The sequence below is a fragment of the Lolium rigidum genome, chromosome 3 (assembly GCF_022539505.1).
Source record: "Lolium rigidum isolate FL_2022 chromosome 3, APGP_CSIRO_Lrig_0.1, whole genome shotgun sequence".
NCBI lineage: Eukaryota > Viridiplantae > Streptophyta > Magnoliopsida > Poales > Poaceae > Lolium > Lolium rigidum.
The window spans coordinates 131,008,177-131,029,665 of NC_061510.1; the positions used below are offsets into that span (position 1 = coordinate 131,008,177).

The window sequence follows — 21,489 nt, forward strand, 5'->3', positions numbered from 1 at the left end:
ATCACAAATATGCCTCTAGAAGGTTATCCACATTTCCGCCGGTACAATCAAAACGCCCACTCAAATCCACCTTCCAATAATGCAACTAATGCTGAAACTAAAAAAGGATGCTCATATGTCATACGCAGAAACTGACCTCATCATCATATTCTAGAAAAATAAAATGACTTTGTCATTTAACCTAGTAAAACCACCAGCCACAAGATATAGTAAATAGACACTGGCCAGGCAACATGCCACTGGACCAAAGCGCATACATAAAATAATTCCTGGATCAACAATTCAGTGTAAATTATGGTGAAGAACATGAATTAGTTTAAATCAATAATAACAAGATCACACTGCAACTGTGAATCCAAGTGGCACATCAGATAAGTCAACTTTTTTGCACATGACATCCAAGACAGCCATATTCCTGTTATAGGAATCAAACTGCCAGAGGGTCCATAGCAGACAACCGCAGCAAAATCAGTGTAGACCCTCGATCTCAGCACCGGATAACAGAGTAAAGTAGACACTTAGGGTACACGCTAGCAGCTTTCTTACAAATAAGTAAAGCGTATATTTCTCATAATAGGTACATTATTAGTGAAGAACGATGGAGATAGCAAATATGTACACCATTGTCCATACCCATTTACAACGATGGATATAGCAGCTTTAACAAAAAAAAAACATTGATTAAATATCTCATGGGTGAAGAATGCCATTCTTATTATTCCATAAAAATGTTTTGTTCCTAGCAAGCTGCAGTAGCATACTTACATCTGTAGTAATCATGCACGTGGAATGCACGTTTCGACTAACATAAATTACCCAAACGTATAGGACATAGCAATTAGAAAAATCTGAAACTTAACATCTTAGCTCCATTTAATCAAATCTAGAGGCTTCTGCTTGGGATTGAAGCTATCATCAGTGTTCCATTGATGATGGCTATATATGGGGCCTGGCACATTTAGAAAGAGCGATTTATGTAATGCATGAGCGTCAGTTCCTATAATTACTCAAGGACAATTTGCTGCTGCTGGGAACTTAATTGCAGGAAAAAGCTAGAGGAGATGAGCCAGGTATGCAGCCTGATATTAGCAAGTAGTCCACTTATTGGCTCAGTCTACTGTGTTTTTGTTTTATTCTTGTTTGTTCTGTTTTCTGTCAGCTAGTCTCTTTTTATCTTAAAACTGAACTTACTATTCCACTCAATTCATTGAATTGGCAGGAGCACATGCCGTTTTTCATTTTTTTAAATCTAGGTTGTTCACTAATATGGCAGACAAATAAAAAGATGTCTACTGTTAACTTTCATCAGCAAAATAGAGTTTAAGGTGTGTACATCAGAAAAACATATTTGTTTTCTATACCATCCCAAAGCTTATACCTTATAAATCCTAGCAGATGAAACTCCAGAAAAACTTACCATGCTAAGTTCATTTAGCTAGCCAATTGTACGATGGTGCATCAGCTGACAAGTACTGACCTCCCAATAAATAGTCTAGGAACCTGCATGTTAGAATTTCGTCACTCGTTATGTTAAGACATAAACGAAATACGTATCTAACAACAAATACAGCAGTGATGTGTAGATTTAATTAAAGCTAAACAAAAGATGCAGACGCCCTGATAATTAAAGGAAGAAAGCAAAAGAGAAACAACCTCACCAAAGTTTCATAAGCTTTGTCTAAGTTGAAATATTTTTACTATGGAATCGTATGTCCACCATGGATTCCAAAAACAACTCTTCATTGAAGAGTTGTATTCTAGAAAAACTCTTCATTCATGAGCATGAGAAAAAAAACAGGGTTTGTGCAGAGAATTTCCTCCACAATGTTACAGACTTACAGTCAAGTCCAAGCATTTTTCTGAACCTTCTCGTCTTGTATTCATATTATACTGAAATGAGAATAGATTCATATTATACTGAAATGAGAATAGATTCTTATTATACTGAAATGAGAATAGACGGCTGTAAACAAAGAAAAAATAATAATAACATTTCCATATAGTGCTACACGAAAAATCACAGTGATTTGAGGTAAAATGGCAATCTAAGAATGTACACTGCCCCACTTGATTGAGGCCGCCTTTCCAGCCATGAGAACAATTTCTTTCGTTTTATAAAATAATTTTGTTGAATGAAAAAACTGGCGAAAATCACATTTGTTAATCGAGCAACACTTTGCAATTCTGCTCGTATATATATATGATATCGATGCATCGTAGTTGGGCTAGTGGCCAAGGGGATGTTACTGGTATTTTGAAGCTTTAGGAGAACATGGTCGCCATGTTTTGATTTCTGAATGTTGAATTGCACAAGAAAATTCTGCCCCCTTATTGAATACACAAGATCAATTGCGGTTCCTTCCTGAATGCAAAGACAACAAAAAGTTACCTCGAGACCCTGCCTTCAACGGAGTAATTTGTTTTCTCACAACATTTCCCTTTTCCAATAGAGAAATTAGAGAAGAAAAAATAGACGGGGTTGGCAAGGCTTACATGAATACTCGTCGTTGATCCCGGCACACTGCTTGCTTGGCCCCCGCGTGCACCGCTATTTCCATCTTTTGCTTAGTACCTGATATGTAGATGACCGTGTGAGTACTCAAATATTACTCTACACACCCATGTCTGCCGCATCAATCTGGATCGATCTCTAGTGCCTGGAGCAGATGTCAGGTGCCGTACACGGCGGGCTATTAGGATGCGGAGGTGGTCGATCTCGGCGGGGTCAAGAGATATCTTCTTGTCCGTGAAGCAGCAGAACTGGCGGAACTCCAACTCACCCTGCACTGCAACAGCGGACCAGCGGTGTCCTACGCCGACGCAGTCTGCCGCAGCCCGAATTTCCTCCCCAGCCTCCACCGTTCCAGTCGCCCCCCCCCCCCCCCCCCCTCCTTCCCATCCCCACCTTTTCTCCCCGTCGAGATTCCGCTCCATAAAGCGTCGTCTCACCTCTTCAAGCCTCCTTGGAGGCGGCTGTGGCAACTGGGTCATCGACGCCGTACGCAGGCGCTGGTGCGTGCGGCGAGGAGATTTGGGCGTGTGGGCAGAAGGGTGAGGCAAAGAGCGGAGGCACGTGCAGATGTGGCGGAGGGAGGCGGAGATGGTGCCTCACGGAGACGCCGGCAGATTAGGGCCGTGTGGATGGTGTACGGCGGCAGCGGTGGTTCACTGTTTCCTCAGGCGGCGATGCCGGAATGGGGATGCTTTACGGTGCGGCGGCCGCATCGTTCCCCTGTTTCTCAGCGCTGGAACTGCTTTCTCTCTTGGAGAGATGCGGTAGATAATTAGTGGAGACGGGAATAGCGGTCAGGCGCTCAACGCGTTGAGCACCTCAACATTCGGTAGTTTTGGATCGTTAGATTTTATAAGTGTAGGGCTGAGATTGATTGGATCTGCCTCTCTCTCCCTTTTTATATTAGTGGAGATAACATGTTTTAGATATATCAATATGGACTAGATATAGAATGAAATAAGTAACCTACACGCTCGAATGGGTCTAGATACATGCATTGATTTTTTTTTTTTGGAATGGTGTTTTGGCACATGCATATGCTTCCTTTATATTGAAATGCATCTTAGACACATTTTTAAATGTAAAAAATAAAAAGAAACATTCATGTGTACATCTTCTCGTGCTACACACTCATAAAATTGTTTCATGGAAAATCAACTTGTTCGATGGTGCGTGTAAAAAAGACAAATTTCAGTGCTAAAAATAAGGCTCTTCACAAAATTATCGGTTTTCTTACGAAACTTGACAAACACACATATACTGTGGATATGTACATGTAGATTTTTTTTTCAAAACTTTTTGACACTTCAAAATATTTTTTTTTGGTGGAGGGAGCATATGCACTTCGATGCCAAATTGAGTTCCTGTTTTTTTTAGAATATGCACCCTGAATGATTTTATCATCTTGCTTCAAAGAAAACAAGGTTCTTTTCCTTTTACAACCACTAGACACTTTGTAGAAATAAGTTGTGTTGCTATCTCCCTGCAAGTGCCAATCCTCTCTTGATCTCTGGGGCCAAAAATTCTCTTCATTGTCAAGAATTTTAAGTAATTCCTGTTGTATCTAAACTTTTCTGTTTTATTTGATATGCATTAACTCTAGGTAATTCAATTCTGCAGTGATATCTTTCTTCCTCTTTATATATTTTCCCCTCAAATTAACTCCCCACCCTTTCAAACCATTCTTGACATTTTTCAATTTTTTCTGCATTTTTTCTAAGCTGTTTCTGGCCACCACAAGCTACATCCAGATCCAATTCACCTTAAGAAAATTTTCTTCTAGGATCCATCTTTTTCCAAATCTAAACTCTCTGCAACACTTAGTTTTTGCATCCATTGTATCCAAAATTAAAGGGTTATGATCAGAAACATCCCTAGCAAGTTTATGATCAGTAGTGAGAGGAAAAATATCCTCCCAAAAACTGCTCATCAGGAATCTATCAAGCTTCTCAAGAGTGGGATCTGCCTGATTGTTTGACCAAGTGTATTGACCTCAAGAAATATGAATCCCCCTGAGAGCACATGTATTTATAATGGAGTTGAACAACCAGACCATTTATTGCATCTTATCAACTTATTTTTTCAGAGGAAAATCTTAGAATATTGAAATCTTCCCCAATTAACAAGGGGAGGGCTTGATTGCTATAGACATTTCCCAATTTAATCAGGAAACCTTCCTTGTCACAAATCTGAGCAGCACCATAAACAATAACCAAGCACCATTTCAAATTAAGTAACAGTATAATGGAACCACCAGGACCCTTCCTCAGCGATTTGACGCTCTCAGCCGTCGGATCTTGGTCTTGAACGTCCCAGATCATCCACTTGTCATGCTCAACTTCGCTGCTTCGTTTTGACTGTTTCTAGCTAGCGCCACGGCCGTGTCAACATAGCTGGGCTGCTGCTCCAGGAACTGAGTTGGAGGCCTTGCAGTTAACTGGGCCAAAACCACCGGAATTGCGTAGCAGAGTTTTGATGGGCCTATGCGTGGTCAGCTCGGCCAGTTCCTACTCGTTAACTTTCCTTGCAAGTGGTTTATTCAGGAATGCGAAGTGGTCGTAGAGGGAGGCCCGCCGCGCCGCCACAATCATCATGTGATTAAGGTGAGCGTTACTACTATCTTTTTGCCTCCTCTTTTCAGCCGGTTCTTAAATCCTTAATATATGTTGATTCTCCCAGTTTAATCTCATCATGTTTCCTCAAAACTGCAGAGGAGCTAACACGTGCTATTTTGTTTTGGTGATTATACATGAATTATGGAGGTGGCGGCGACAGGCGAGAGACTAATGGCGTCAATGACTGGCGGGCGACAAGGAGGATGCTGGATGCGGCGACAGCAGTGGCGTCGTTAACGGGCGTCAGCACTGACGCAACAGGACAAAGTGGTGCCGCCTGGTGCAAAAGGAGGAGTTGGAAGAGACAGCCGGCATAGCAACCTCGACGGCTATGAGAGTCCAGATCGAATCATGTTCACCTACATCAGTTAAACTCTTACTCTACCATTTCACCTTCATCATTGAGCAGTGGCTCTCTCCTTAACTTGGCTCTGACTGGTGCACGGTAGAAGGGTCATGCCGTCATGGTGAGGATGCAGGATGTAGCCCTGTTCTGCTGTTCAGGAGAAAAATGAAGTTCTGCTGATGGTACAGGTTAATTCTTCTTTCTCTACTTGATTTGTATCGTCTTTTTTTGACCCCTCCTGTTTCGCCGTCGGCCTCCCCGGCTCCTATTGTTCATCAGAATGTTCCTTTCTTACGATTTTTCTTTTTTCTTTTTGCCCTCCATCCTCCTCTGTAATTTCATGGACGTCAAGGTAGCCACGTCCCACATGACTTACTGTTATTTGTGACGTGCTTGTTCCTTTGGGATTTTATTCAGGAGGTGCTCACAGAAACTTATTGACCATGGCTGCTCAGTGCTGACAGGTATCATTTATGCAATTTTTACTTCTTAATGGTCCATTGTTATTGTTTTATTTAAATTTCTTCTCTACTGTCCACCAGCTGTTCAATTTTTATTTATCCCAGACAAATAGGTAGAAATGGAATAATCTGGAGGTTGAGGTGAGAGGATGCAGCCTTGAAGAGTGGAGATTAAGGAGGAAGCATTGATACAATTGGAGGCAACTCTCTAGCCAAGAACAGGTAAGAGAGCACATATTAACATCCATTCCGTTTATAAAATTGTATATATCAGTTCCTATTTTTCTTTGGGTTCTGATTGTTTTGGAAAAAGGTCCTGGTCAAAGATCTTCTGTAATGTGCAATTTTGTTCATAGAAGCATCTACTTTTTGTTCCAGTATGTCAAAATTGTTTGCAGCTTATTGATGTATCAGCTTCTACAGTGAGATGGGTGATGAGAGGAGGATCAGCTAGAGGGTGAAGTTTATGGACAATCTGAAGCGTACCCTCATGAAAACAATCTAAGTACTGTCTCAACTGTAAACCGTTAGAGTGCTCACATAAATACTCAGCATGCTGGATCCCTTCTGTTAGAAAAAAATAAAACAACATGGTTGATTGTACTATTTGAGTGAATAGCTTCTGAAAACTGTGTATAGACCTTATTATAACTTCCTATGACTTCTCCAGTACTTTTCTGAAATAGTACATTCTAATGTTAGGCTGTTGAGGTGGCGCTGGCGCTGGCACTGAAATGAAGTGTGTGTATTCTGAATAAATTATATTGTCGTATTTCCTTCATGATATAATTTGAGGATACGGCTTCTTTTCAAATCACATGTCGCTGAACATGTAGAAACTGTCGGATGTGAAAGGCAGGGTCATTGTCATTGTCATTGACATCAAGGCTGAACATTGGATACCAGTTGCGATCACCCTCCCTTGCCTTGCTTGTTGATACTTTAGATTTAAGAAAATCTTCCATGGAAGCATTGTTTTCAACTGTTATCAGAACTGTAGATTCTTAGTTAGTTTTTAGAGAGGAATTGATTCGTGCTATAACTAAGTCCATATGCTATACGTCTTTGCATATTGAGTTTTATACATGACTCACAAAGTTTGTCCCATTTTGAAGCTTTCCAAAGATTCCCAAGGAACCCAAAATTCTCCCTGAAGATTTACGGTTAGCTTGGTTCGTGTGTTGTGTGTGTGGTCAGCTGGACTTGCTTCCAGGACTCTCTTCAAGCAGTCTCGAAATCACATTTGAAGCATAGCACAAAGGTTGTGAAGAAACTGTCAGTTCCAAGAGCTGCCATGCGATCACGGTTGGTGAGAAAATTATACCGTCCCTTTGCTTGGTGAGCGGCTTAATCCATGATCAACTTTATATCCATATTTAGACTATACATATTTCACATTTGCATGCCTTGGCCCTTCTTATTTCAAACTTATTGCTAAGTATTGTAGATGTCCTAATAAAAAATTCCGTCAGCTCATCCCTGAATATCTTAGGTCGCAATTTCTGGAATATATTCTTACAGATTACACAATCCTATACCTATACCTAAAGTCTAAACAAAAAGTTCAATAGAAACGATTAATTTTTCTCATTCATCATTCATTTCGTCGAAACATTCTAAATATTTATGGTGTTCTTTCTACAAGACTAGACGGGTGCTGGCAAATTACTATTACCTCGGGACTGACTTCTAGGGTGCACCGACCCTGGACCAGTGTCAAATCCCAAACCCAAACGATTGGTTCACCTTTTGGATATTAAAAAAGGAATGACTCCTTTTTCAATCATGATGTACATTTGGTGTTGCTGCAATATAAACACTACGCTGGAGATCAAGTTTCTAATGTATGAAATTCTATTCTCTTATAAGAATGAGATGACTTTCTTCATGTGTGAATCTAGATGAACTTTCAGCGGGTAATTTTAAAATTACCCTACAATTTGAGCACATCTGTATCTTTTTTGCATTATTGTTTTAAAGAATTATTCGCCAATGTTGAATACAGTTAATGATCCCATTGGAGTCCTATGGATCTTGTTTAGATTTATGGTCCCCTACCACCACATTATTTTGCTAGAATATGATTAATTATCCAATTGCTTTTATGTAATCAATATACATGTTTTAATGCAAATTTAGTTATACGTTTTGTGTTCGTTATATTACTAAAACTATTATAGGAATGGACGGGCGCACCAACGCGCGCCGTCATGGTCTAGTTCAACTTCAGATCCATCAAAATTACCTTGATATAAACTTTTCCAACACTTGTATCACAAATGGAAACCTGGACAACCTAAAACCACCCAGCATACCACCACTTCTCCGAGTGGAATTAACCCACTTCCAATCAAACTCACCTCTGGGATCAATCTTCCTAAAAAAGAAGGAGGATAATCTTTCTTGATCGTTTCATGTAAACTAATAAAGTCCAAATGTTGATCTTTTAGCAGGTCAGATAGAAAAATGCTCATGTCACTCTTACCATTAAAGTTGCTTCTATCATATATTTTTTGGATTTTTCTTCCTCCTCCAACAATGCCACACAAAGGGTGGTCATTGAGTGCCTTCACCGAGGCAACACTTGATTTTTTTTTTTTTTTGAAACGGAGGCAAAAGCTTTGCCTCATCTATTAATTAAGAAGAAGTTGCTCAGTTTTTAGGAGAAAACCGAGCGAAAACCTACAACGACAGGGCCAAGCCCATACCAACAGCACACCCACAAGAGAGAAAACATCGAAAGAATGCAACCTCTAAACCAACTAGAACCGACGCCCAAGAGCACAACGTCCCACTAAAAGAACATGACAACCAATAAGAGTCCAACAACTAATCAGCCGCCCCTCTTCCTTCTTATGCTCCTGATAGATACTTTCTTGAGAGACTTCTCCACCCTCCTAATCATATCCTCCGAGGCCTTTCCCGCCAAGACGCAGTCAATGTCCTTGCCATATCCAGGGCTAGCCGCCTCCAAACTAGCGAGCAAGCCGCAAAGCTCTTTTGCAAAAAGAGCCTCAGAACTAGGCGCCAACACTGCTCCACAGTCCAAAGAGGTGAGGGACTGGGAAGGCTCCAACTGTGGTGGCGGGGGTGTCATGGCCACCTCCAAGGTCTCAAAAGAGCATAACGCCAGCGGAAGCACCGCATGAGAATCACCACGCAACTCATGTCGCTCTGGCATGATCTGCAACACCGGAGCCAAGGTCTCCTCTATGTCCTCGGTCTCCGAGGCAGCCGACACAACAGGTTGCAGCGACTGGCCGGGGCTGCCACGAGGAGAGAAACAGCTGTAGAGATATTCTTTCTCGACCACAGATGACTTCTCCTCAACGGAGCCAAGTGCAAGTGAAACCTGCACGGTGGCGAGCTCATGTCCACCTGAAAACATGCCTCCGTCGGCTCCAAAGAATCACCAACATGTGCCAACAACAACTTGAGGCTTGCCACCTCCTCACGGAGGGGGCGAGTCGCCTCCTCAACGCGCGTAGCAACCAACTGGGTGAGCTCCATGCGTAGCAAGGAAAGCTGGCACTGAAAGCGGGCGTCCAAACTGGCGGCAACACTTGATTTAGATTGTGCCCTTCTAGTGGCATCACCTGATTTAGCTAGTGATCCACTCATCATCACCTTACAAGCAGCTTTTCTTTTCTTTTTTTTTTCCTCCTAGATACAACAGGTGTAAAACCCTCCTCATCATCATTGGCATCACTCATTCCCAGCAAAATAATCTCCCTTGTTTCAACAGGATCGGTGGCCACAGGTTTGTTATGTGTATCTACAATAGCATGTCTAGCAATTTCCAAATCTTTCAAGTAATTAATTTTTTCAAGGACAAAAGAATCAGCACTAACATCCATTTTCAAAGCTCTAGCATAGATAACATCATCATCTAATAAAGCAAAAGAATTGTGAGTGGAAAGATTAGCCTCCACATTATTTCTAGCCCTTGCATTAATTCTTGTTGAATGTAAACCAAGAGATTCAATTCTAGCACTCATCCCCACCACCTGCAGCAATAGATAGCTTCTGATTTTTGTCATCACCAAGTGGATCACTGTTAAATGTCAAATGGAGGATTATCAACTTGTGACAAGGGTTTCCGATTGTGTGGTTATGACAAAGACCTCAGTCCCGATGTCAGTTCTGGCCAAATTCCGCCGGGACGCCCCTCCTCGCTTCGCCCCTATTCCATTCCCGTGTCCACTGGAGCTCGCTGCGCCCCGGCGCGAGTGGCTGGCAGCCTGACATGGCCGCCGCCGCAAGCTCGCCACGTGCTAGGGTCGGGAGGGAGCAACCTCCGGAGCAAGCAGGCCGCGTTCACCCAGACCACGTAGAAAAGCCCTGATTTCAGGATCCGACAGAGAAGGCATTGAATGGATTAGGACCAGAGTCTTAAAATGACGCTTGCAGTTTTGCACAAACATAAAGCCGCCAGCTACGGGCTACCTAGCCTAATCTTTTTTTTTTTTGAGCAGCCCTAGCCTAATCGAGACGCTAACCCAATTCGCCCACCAGATTGATGGCCGCCTCGTCCTCGTCCCCGGACTCCGGCGACCTCATCCTGGTCGAGCCAGCGAGGCCGGGATCCCTGGTGGCCGTGGTGACCATCAACCGCCCCGACGCGCTGAACGCGCTAACGCGGCCGATGATGGTCTCCCTGGCCGCGGCTTTCCGGCGACTGGACGCCGACGACGGCGTTGCCGCGGTGGTGCTCACGGGGCGCGGCCGGTCCTTCTGCTCCGGAGTTGACCTGAAGGCGGCGGAGGAGGCGTTCAAGGGCGACGTGAACGACCCCGCCGCCAACCCCGTCACCCAGATGGAGCTCTGCCGAAAACCCATCGTCGGCGCCGTCGCCGGGTTCGCCGTCACCGCGGGGTTCGAGATCGCCCTAGCCTGCGACCTCCTCGTCGCTGGCCGCTCGGCCAAGTTCCTCGACACCCACGCCAAGTAAGCTCTCCCCGCACACTAGGACTGATTCTTGCGAGATAATCACTCCGACCTCGCTGTTCTTGCAAATAGAATTACTACGTTGTGAGTGAGTGTCGTGGCAGAAATATCCTTTAGTTAAAAGTTGGTGCTATTTTGCGAATAGGGTTAACCTTTTTCTGTATGGTGGTGTGATTCTTGTAAAGCTGTCACGCTCGGGTTTCAGGAAAATGGGAAAAAACAGTAAGCTTTTGTGGTACAAAATTAATCTTCCAACTCAGTAGGGGGAAAGCTTGATACTGAAGCTTATGTACTCCTACTGTCCTGCTAGCTATAATGATAAATCCTGCTAAGATACATTACAATTGCCGTTGCACTGCGCACCTCCCATGTTGCTTCCTAATCAACCTTTGGATAATCTGGTGTAGGGTTGGGATATTTCCTTCTTGGGGTCTTTCACAGAAGCTCTCTCGTTTCATTGGGCCGAGCAGAGCACGAGAAGTGTCACTAACTTGCATGCCTATCACTGCTGAAATGGGGGAGAAGTGGGGACTTGTTAACCACATTGTCGAAGACAGCCAGGTGCTAAGTAAGGCCATAGAGGTCGCCGAGGCCATTGCGAGGAATAACCGCAAATTGGTGATTCTATACAAGTCAGTTATAAATGATGGGCTTCAGCTGGACATGAAACATGCCCGAGCTCTTGAAAAGGTGCGAACTTAGAACATGCATGTCATAGCATATTTCTGTACTAGCTTAATGTACATTGTGCGATCAATTATTTTTGCAAACACGTATATTTGTTGTTGCGAATCTAGTTGTTGCTCAAGTTAGTTAAGTTTGATTTAATCGTGTGCACAATTATAACAAATGATATGCTAATGAAAAACTAAGCATAACTAGATTGACTTCGCACACTAGAAATATGACATAAATGTCCTTAGGAATGGACAGGATGGTCGTCTGCCGTAGCCACTTGATAGTCCATGTTAGCCGAAATCCTATAAGAACAACAAACCCTGAAAAAAATATCAGTATAGAGTTAATGGGAAAAAACGAAACCGTAAAACCGTATACCCTAAAACCATAAACCGCAGCAAGATGTAGATGTGCAGGAAAACGTAAATTTTGTGTTCCGAAGAATTTAAGAAGACTTGTGTTTTCCTGGCTATGATTCTTGAAGATGGATATGTCTTTTGTACTAGTTCTTCTTGGGATTGGAAACAAGAAGAACTGGAGATTTCTTTATTCGTATTCTATTATTCTGCGAGTGCACCCTTCTCTCATTATTCCAATAGAAAGATCTTTAATAACTAATTCAAGATACCATTGTAACTTATAACATCATGTAAGATGATGACAGTTTTTTAAGGTTAGCCTACCTCCCATAGTGATATGATTCACCAATAACACCAGAAATCTTCTCTTAATATCTTCCTGCGGAGTTCTTTATCTGGCATGGTCAGTCTTAAATAAGTTTTGAGAAAAGGAGACAATTGGACATCCCATAACGGAAGTGATAGAACCACTCTCTTCACCCGTCACCTTCGGATCTATTGATCAAACCAACAATACAAACTCCCTAAGAAAATAAAGAAAATACATCGAGGTTCTAAGGGTGCGATCGTCTTCTTCATCCCGAATTGGTTGATGGCACGATGCTGCCTCTCCATCACTGAAGCCAACTAGTCTTTGTTGATCACATACGGGAAGTAATCTAGGTCAGGGTCCTACCGGACCAACGCCTTGGAGAAGAAACCGTCGAAGCCACCGCCACTAGAAGATCCATATATCCATGATCCCAACCTACAAAAACCTTGCAGAACTCACGCTGGCGCCCGAGGCCGCACGGCCCACTGCCCACACCAACGTGATAGAGAGGAGGCTAGAGGACTAAACTGCAAAGACAAACCCTGCAAACCCTAACCTCACCACCCAAATAGTTCAGTAGGAATCTATGCCAACGTGGCATCGACTTCGCCGTAGCCGACATTGTCAATATGGAGAGGCTCGCGAGAAATTATTTGCAAGAACAACATTGCTCTAATGAAGCAACACCGTGTAGCCCTACGGAAAGCCCCATATGGTAGATTGGGGCCTCCCCACACTCCCAAGGTGGTGGAGCCGTTGAAGGAGGAGGGGCGGCGAGCTACTGGTGGAGGATGGTGTGGCCGCGAGGTGTGCCTAGAAAGTCGCCTCTCTAGGGTTTGGAGAAGAGGACGACTTGTAATTGAGTCCTATTTAATACTAGTGGGAAATGCTTCCAGTATCTTTTTAAGAATCTTGGCTTAGTTGTCTGCGGACCCTTAACCACAACATGTTCATGAAAAACTTGGTGAACTTACGATATATTTTGTGCAGACTTAAAATGTTTTTTTGGTAATAACAACAAATTATTCTAAGTGAATATTGTGCTTACCGGTTTTGATTGGAAACAGAACAAATAAATATGAATTTTCTTGTTGTTTCTAACTTTCTGTATTGATCACTGAGGACAGCCGGCCCTCTTATGTTAGCATTGCTCTGGTTTCAGGAAAGAGCTGTCAAATTTTACAGTGACATGACAAAGGAGCAATTCGCAGACATGCAGAAGTTTGTGCAAGGCCGGGGATCTACATCAAAGTTGTAGATGCATTGTTCTGTATGTGTGTATTGATATGAAAAAAATATCAACTTGTATGTATGCAGCTACAGTGTGGTGATCTGATTAACTTTAAATGTAAGACAATGTGAATCTTCCAGTAATAGTACTTTTCTTTTGCGTGGAATTCAGAGTGCTTTATTCAGCTAAAACAGAGACCGAATAAATAATCAGCTTGAAGGCTGGCCACCAGAAAGTCAGGGATACAATCTAGCCAGCTGCTGGTCACCATCAGTGTTCAAGCTAACTTAGTACAAAGATGAGCCAATTGATTAGCTGACCTGGGAATATGCCCAATTAAAAAAAAAATGAAAACTACCAACTAGCTCTCCAAATTCCTGTAGAACTGGTGCCACTGCCATGCCTCTCCACACAATCAATCTCCATCACCACATCAGGGTAGCCTCTTTGTTTAGCAAAAGTGACACCATCACGTAGTACCTGTGCTTCGGAGATGAGAGGATCAGTATTACCTGAGTAGGGTTTACTCCATGCTCTAAGATAGGCTGCAGAAGATCTTGACACACCTCTCGCCCCCTCCCTTGCGAGCTTTCATTGACAAACCACCATCTGTATTAATCTTGATCATATTTTTATCTGATGGTCTCCATCTATAGCCAGGTAAAATCACCACATTCTTTTCGGAATTTCAAGAACTGCGAGTGCTTCTTTGGCCATCTTCACAGACCGAACAGGTTGAAACTCCCCTTATCGTCGAGCTGTTTCGAGAATTCTAGATCACCCATATAATTGTAATTATTTTGGCTCGATCTGAATCAGAAAACCACATGTCACTAGTTATGCCACGTGACCAAGTATGAGGACGAAAATTTTGCAACACAAAATTCATCCAGAACTTCCGTCCATGCTCCCATTTGATCAAAGCGTGCATAAAAACTTCGTCTGCATCAAGGCAAATTTTGCATCTGCGGATTGAAGCAATATGTCTATGCTTCAAGATAGATTCAACCCGGAGAATATCGCGAAGAACCCTCCACCATAATACACGTACTTTTGGCATAAAAATCAATTTCCAGAGAGTAGGCCGCATATGTTTTTCGGATTCTGAAGTTTCGCTTATCGCCCCTCCGTCTAGAGCTGCTAGCTCGCCGCGACTCATTAGAAATAGATGTTCCTCTTAAGAGAGCAGGCCCGAAAGTCATCACCACCTTCATACCTTAACGGGATATTCAAAATAGCACCCGCTTCTGGTGTAATGAAGTTTCTTCTTACCATATCAATATTCTAGCATCCTTTTTCTTGACCAAATAGGTCGGGTACTGTATTAAGATCCTCCTTTTCATCTTCCTCTCCAAGTTGCATCGACGACTGCATTGGCTGGATCCTAGGGATCCACTTATCATCATTCTAAATAGTAATTGAGGACCCATCACCAACTCGCTTGATAAGCCCCAATTGAAGGGCATCTCTTCATGCAACAATTGCTCGCCAAGCAGTTGCATGCAGAAAATCGGTATATGGGTTCTATCTACCTTTAATAACTCGGGAGCAAAGGGTGTCATGGTTGGACATAAACCGCTAGCCATGCTTGCCCAATGATGCCAAATTTAAAAGCCCAAGCTCCCTAAACTGCATTCCCTCTTTTACCTTAGGTGTTGTAAGTACGTTCCTAGAGACCCGGTGCAAAGAATGATGGTCCAAAGAACTACTCCACCGGTATTTCCCAATAATGAACATCAAGGTTTTGTAAACTTTCTTTGTCACTTTGAAGCAGCTCATACTGTTAGTGGGAATCACCAGATTAGTAGTTTTCAGAAACACGTCTCTCCCCACGCACGACATAACTCTCTCATAGTCTTGGATCTATATGATGAACGGGCACACTGGCGATTCTACCAATTAACGCTAACTAAAAGCTTCTACTTGAATACCCAACATTTACTTTACATTCTGCTGCAAGGGATCTGGAGTATTGGGACTATAGAAAGTTGAGCTCTTCTCTCTATTAACACTTGTCCTGAACAATCTCCATATATACGCATAATTTCATTCAATCTCTCTTTAGTTTGGATACTTGCACTCATGAAAATTAAACGGTTTATCAGCGAACAATAAGTGATTGATCCAGCTAGGGAGACTGTGAACCCACCCTTATTCCTCTATCTATATAGCTACCACCAAAATGATTCAGTAGGGCACTAAAACATTGAGCACACAAAAGGAGAGGCTCATGATGACCGGGTTTCCTGCACTACAATAGGATTGTTGTAGTACTTAATAACATAAAAAAATATTATAAGATCGATCCCATGGCAGTTTTGCGGAATGAAAACTAAACAACCCACGACTGCGTCAATGCAGCCACGTTCACACCCTATTAAGGAAATAGCATATTCTATATGCTGGTACGGAACTATTGTAAACAATAGTTTGAAGAAGTTGCGAATAAGAATAATAATTAAAACAAGGTAAAGTAAATGTTATAAGTAAATTAAGAACATGTGAATGGTATTAAGATGAACTACAAAGAAATAAAATGCGCTCTCGGGGGAAGCACAGATTCACCACTAGCATGAGTAGTATGTTGATTAGGACTTAATGTGTTAGTTACAATATGTTCGCAAAGTGAGGAGGGGCCGTATAAAGATGCTCCAAGAAGCATTGTTCCACACCTCTCATAGCCACTACCTTGTCCCTCTGCATGTCGCGTGGGTCTAGTAATTAAGAGTCTCCCCGTGGCTATGGTCGTATGTTCTTGTACCTCGTACCCCTCGTTAAGATATGATTGAAAGAAACGGCGGATTGTTGTCACATGTACGCCCACATACCTCCAACCACGCTTAATGATGATTGCCTTCAGTGTTCCTAATAGCAAATATTACATGGTGCACAACATACAACATCACTGAAGACAACCACCACTTTCACATAGTGTAACTAATCAACATAAACATGTATCTCGAATCATAGAAGTGCTAGCGTTCCTCCATCTCCCCAAGAACTAAGAGAATACTCACATATAGAGATACAAGGGAATGATCATGAAAATGAGGTGAAATGTATATGAATGTACGAATGAATACAAGTGCAAATCCTCAATCAAGTTCTGGATTACAACAAGATTAATGGAGGAATACATGATGGCGCGTGGATGATGATGGTGTTGATGGAGATTGTTGTCGGTGTCTCCTTATCCCAAGTCTTCTTATTTTCTCCCTTCAGTGGTGGCAGCGACACGGTGGCATGGTTCCGTCATGCCAAGATGGGAATGAGATTGCCGATGAAGGCTAGGCCCCCCTATCCTTTTATAGCCTCCTGGAGGTCGGTTTTGCATTTTGGGTAACCTCCGCACCAGATATAGCCTTCGGGCCTTCACAAATGTTGTTCGGTTTGACGAAACGGTCCTGACGGAGGGTGGTACGGGCATCCGGTACTACTATGGACTTCTTCTACAGTAATATGGGCTACATTTCTTCATACGATCTCTAATTTAGGTGATCTTCAGCTCGTTCGATTCATGCGGACGAGGGATACAACACCATGGTCTTGGATCTTTATTATCTTGTGATGGAAAAATTGACTTGTTTCCACCCTTAAAATGGCTAAGTTTTTGGTGCGTGTAACTACTCCATATTGCATCCTTTGGCTCCTTTCCTTGAGTTTTGGCCATAAAGATTCATAACACCTACACACACGGCAAAGACAAGAAAAAGTGATAAAATCCTACTAAAACTACTAGTTGTACAAATCTCTCATGAAAATGAAGCAGTGCTTGTAATCGTGCATTTTAGACTCATCAGCTCAACATTTACACGCATAATAAATCGGACCGAAGAGATTGTGTTGTCATTAAAGCCTAGTTTTAGCATAATTGCCTATAGGAAATGCCATTCAACCCCATTGTATGCTTTCATCATGACAAGCTTGATTGCACATATTTAGTTGTGCCCTTCTTTCCTCCTCATGGCGTGGAGACTCTCATATGCAATTAGCATGTTGTTCGTGGTAAGTTTTTTTTTGCGGGGAAATATTGTTCGTGGTAAGTTGCCGAGGAACAAAAAGCACTCTATTCTTCCCCCAATAATGTCATCCAAAAATACACACAGACTATTTGCAATATATTTTGGCACCAATCTTGTATAAAACAATGCCTATATTGGGGGGGGGGGGATGTGGGCGTGGTGCCTTTCGGATAAGAGTTATAGAAGTGTCATTCATGCCATCAGGCAAGGTACCACCATTAAGGAAATCTAGCACCGCTAAAACCACAATTCTTGATTAAATTCAAGTGCCTTAGAAAAAACCCATCAATAAAGTCCTCCAGGGAGCCCTTCTTAATCTCCTCCTCCGTGTATAGTGGTTTTGACCGGAAACAAACCAAATGAATCGAAATTGGCTTTTTATTGCCCATTTAGTAGCATTGTTATGGTTTCAGGAAAGAGCTACTTTTACAATGGCATGACAAATGAGCAACTCACAGGCCTGGAGAAAAGTTCGTGAAAGGCCGGAGCTCTAAGGGCATGTGCAATGGCGAGCGCTAGTGCTGGCGCTTAAACAAAGAAAAACAAGAAAAATAATCCTAGCGCCTCGCCAAGAGTCCACGAACTCCAACGGCAGGCTCCAATCTCAGGCGCTTTTTTGTCTAACAACTTGCGTCCAATTTTAGTGCCACAGGCGTGTTTTTAAGGAAGCGTCCGGCGCATCATTTTGCGTCGATACATCTAATTAAGCGTCTACTAACCAGGATTGCAAGAAACAACTGTCGATCGGACGGGATTGAATTCCTGGCGTCGATAAATAAGCGCCTGCGTTGTACTTGCCATAATGCACCATTGTAGTAGCACGTCGGTTTCAATTTTTTTTTTGTAGTAGTACTACATGTTCTGTATGTGTGTATTGAAATGTCAACTTGCATATACAGCTCGTGAAAGTGTCCAATAAATAACATGACATAAACAAGCGCTCCAAATATGGCATAGAATTTTACGTAGATCTAGCATTATTGCTCAGAAAGCACCGAGTTGGATTGCTTGCCCTCCAAACGTAGAGTCCCAGTCCTAGTTCTCGAGTCCTTATTTTGCTTGCCGTGTTGAGTCCGTCATTGAGCCCTTGCTTCGTATACATACCGACGCACCGTCGTACGTACGTGTGAGACCAAGCACTTCGCGGCGAGATCGCATCGGCAAGTCGGGCCTACGCCAACAATAATTCTTCGTCGCCGCTGCCGGGAGCGATGGCGGCCAAGCGAGCGGCAGTACTCGCGCCAAACTGGTCCGCGCTCCCGATCGACGTCATGTACAGAGTCGTCGGCCGCCTCCCCGTCGGCGCCGACCGTCTCCGCGCCGCCAAAGTCTGCCGCCAATGGCGCGCCGCGGTGCGGCGACGGAGGCGAAGGCACGGCAACGGGCCCGTGGTGTACCTCGCGCTCGTGGACGGGAAGGTGTTCAGCTTCCCGGGCGCGAAGCCCGCGCGTCCATCTCGCTGCCCGGGCTACCTCGGCGTGTGCAACGACCAGCTTCTCTTCGAGGATAGAGAGTACTGCTGCTACCGTCTGGTGAGCCCTTTCACCGGCAGGGCGACGGCTCTCCCTAACCTGTCCTCCATCCGGGACGAGCAGATGAGTCCGGATATGTCCATCCGTAAGATGATCGTGCGCCCGGACGGCCTGATCGCCGCCATCGTCGGCCGCGAGCACTTCGCCAAGGTCGCGCTCTGCTCGCTGGAGCACTTCTCGTGGTCCGTCGGCGCGGGCGACCAGTGGCGGTGGTACGAGGACATGGTGTACTACGATGGGAAGCTGTACGCGCTCGTCGCCAACGGTGGGGACCTCCTCGCGTTCGACCTGGGCTACGAGGACAACGGGGAGGCCATGATCTCCGGAGTCAAGACCGTCATCACCGGCAGTGGCTACAGCGGCCTGCGGGGAATGCGCTACCTCGTCAAATCACGCAGCGGCGAGCTTCTCATGGTCAACAAGATCATGAACGGCGCCGAGAAACCGTACGCGTTCGAGCTGTACAAGGCGGTTCTCCAGTCGTGGGGGTCCAAGTGGGAGCGGGTGACCCCCCTGGATTGCGATGAGGCGCTCTTCGTCGGCCGGCTGAGCTCGCGGGCCGTGCACGCCGACCGGGAAGGATTGGAGGGTTATCAGATCTTCTTCCTTGATGATACGGTCGGGATGTCGTCCCGGACGTCGGCGCCGTGGGTGCAGCCTTCGCATCACGCAGGCGTGTATGACATGCTGACCGGGAACATTGCCAAGCTCCTGCCGCGGGAGTCGACGAAGAACGAAGGTCCGTCGCCGGCCACATGGCTCTTCCCTGAGGACTCCGACGACGACGACGAGTGACCAGAGAAAGCGCGTGTGCGGCTTGCCTGTTAACATATCTGCGTTGCACATCTTTGCTCCTCGTTTCCGCTGTTTTTGTGTTCTTATTAGTGGGGCATGTATAATAGTAGAGAAATATAAGTGGTATAGTGCATTTATTTTATTGTCATCTCTAGGAATTAACCATAATTAATTAATCTTACTAGAAAATTCTGTTGATAAAGAAAAACACATGATACAATGGAGAAAATAGACTTCTCTTATAGTACTAGTATTTTTTTTAAAGATTATTATTAGCTAATGGAGGGTAATTTTCTCTTTCTTCATTCTCTCTCCTCCAACTAAACAAAAATTTGTGATGATAAAGGAAGGCTAAGGTCGGCACATTATGCATGCCTTTAAATCGCCTCAAGACCAAATCTCCAAGATCCCTTTAAGGCTACGAGTTACATTATTGGACCTTGCTACGCGGCGGCGCCGCATAGTTATCGATCCGTGCGGCGGCTTCTGCTGAGCTGGACGACTGCGTATAAGCGCGCCGCATCCATGCATGCATGCAGATTTCTAGGCAGCAGTTAATTTTATTTTATTGGATACTAGCAAGACATGATAAACGATATCCGGTGCATGTAGCTGTCAGTGCACACAAATGTACTAGCCCTACATTGCCACAGTTTGCACTAGCTTTCTCTTCGATATACTACTGTTCAACAACTAGCAATAGTATTAGCTAGTTTTCAATATTGCAATGCATAATTGCCAAGTTAATTATATTTTTAGTGCCAACCAAATTAGTGCCTAACTGCCTGGTTAATTTCACCTAGTTTTCAAATTTGCTGTGCTTGCTTGTAAGTTAATTACATTTTGTGTCAACCAAAATTAGTGCCTAATTGCCAGGTTAATTTCACCTACTTGCCGGAATTGCAGTGAATGACTAACAAGTTAATTGCATTCGGTTTTCAGCCCAAATTAGTACCTAAATTGCCAGGTTAATTTCACCTAGTTGCCGGAATTGCAGTGCATTACTAACAACTTAATTGCATTTGGTCCCAGCCAAAATTAGTGCCTAGGCTGCCAGGTTAATTCCATCTAGTTGCCGGAATTGCAGTGCATGACTAACAAGTTAACTGCATTTGGTTCCCAGCCAAAATTAGTGCCTAAGCTGCCAGGTTAATTCCACCTAGCTGCCAAGAATTGCAGTGCATGAGTTTTCGCAAAGAGCTTTTCCTCCAACAACGAAATCGACACACAGAACTATAGAATCACTCACAGGATTTTAGTGCACGTAAAAAATTCCAGAACCAACAAATAAATTGCAAAGAATTCGAGATCTGGGGAGAAGAGGAAAAACTGAGCCGGCTGCCACACAAAAAATCATATCGCGCGCCTCTGCCGCGCCTACTCGTGCTCGGCGGCGACGGCAGGCAGAGCCTCCGCTGCATCCCGCTGCTTATCCTCTTGTCTGAGGTGGACTGTTGACGCCCTTGCTGCGACGCGCCGCCTCATCCCTTGTAGCCGGCGGCCTGGTGGAGCTCTTACAGCACCTCACCTCCTCCTTCCTTGTCGTTGACGGCCTGGTGCTGGTGCCGCGTCTCCTCCTCGCTCGTCGGGGGCAGTGGAGCCCTCCTCTGGCGGAGCCAAGCGTGCGTCGCGCATCCTCCTCGCTCGTCGGCGGTGGCTTAGCAGGACGCTCGTACGC

General features: G+C 44.0%; 1 protein-coding gene across 1 annotated transcript; it reads left to right on the forward strand.

The window, feature by feature from the left end:
- Nucleotides 1–10,428: 10,428 nt before the first annotated feature.
- Nucleotides 10,429–13,653, forward strand: LOC124702340 (probable enoyl-CoA hydratase 1, peroxisomal). Its single transcript, XM_047234467.1, has 3 exons — nt 10,429–10,881; nt 11,289–11,571; nt 13,394–13,653. The coding sequence occupies exons 1-3, from the start codon at nt 10,454–10,456 to the stop codon at nt 13,487–13,489; spliced, it is 807 nt and encodes a 268-aa protein (XP_047090423.1). The 5' UTR covers nt 10,429–10,453; the 3' UTR covers nt 13,490–13,653.
- Nucleotides 13,654–21,489: the final 7,836 nt, after the last annotated feature.

What these genes read in the sequence shown, in the direction of transcription:
- LOC124702340 (XM_047234467.1), top strand. Translation starts at nt 10,454, where the DNA reads ATGGCCGCCTCGTCCTCGTCCCCGGACTCCGGCGACCTCATCCTGGTC. An exon ending in TTCCTCGACACCCACGCCAA is followed by an intron (nt 10,882 to 11,288) that starts GTAAGCTCTCCC and finishes AATCTGGTGTAG; the next exon opens with GGTTGGGATATTTCCTTCTT. An exon ending in ATGCCCGAGCTCTTGAAAAG is followed by an intron (nt 11,572 to 13,393) that starts GTGCGAACTTAG and finishes CTCTGGTTTCAG; the next exon opens with GAAAGAGCTGTCAAATTTTA.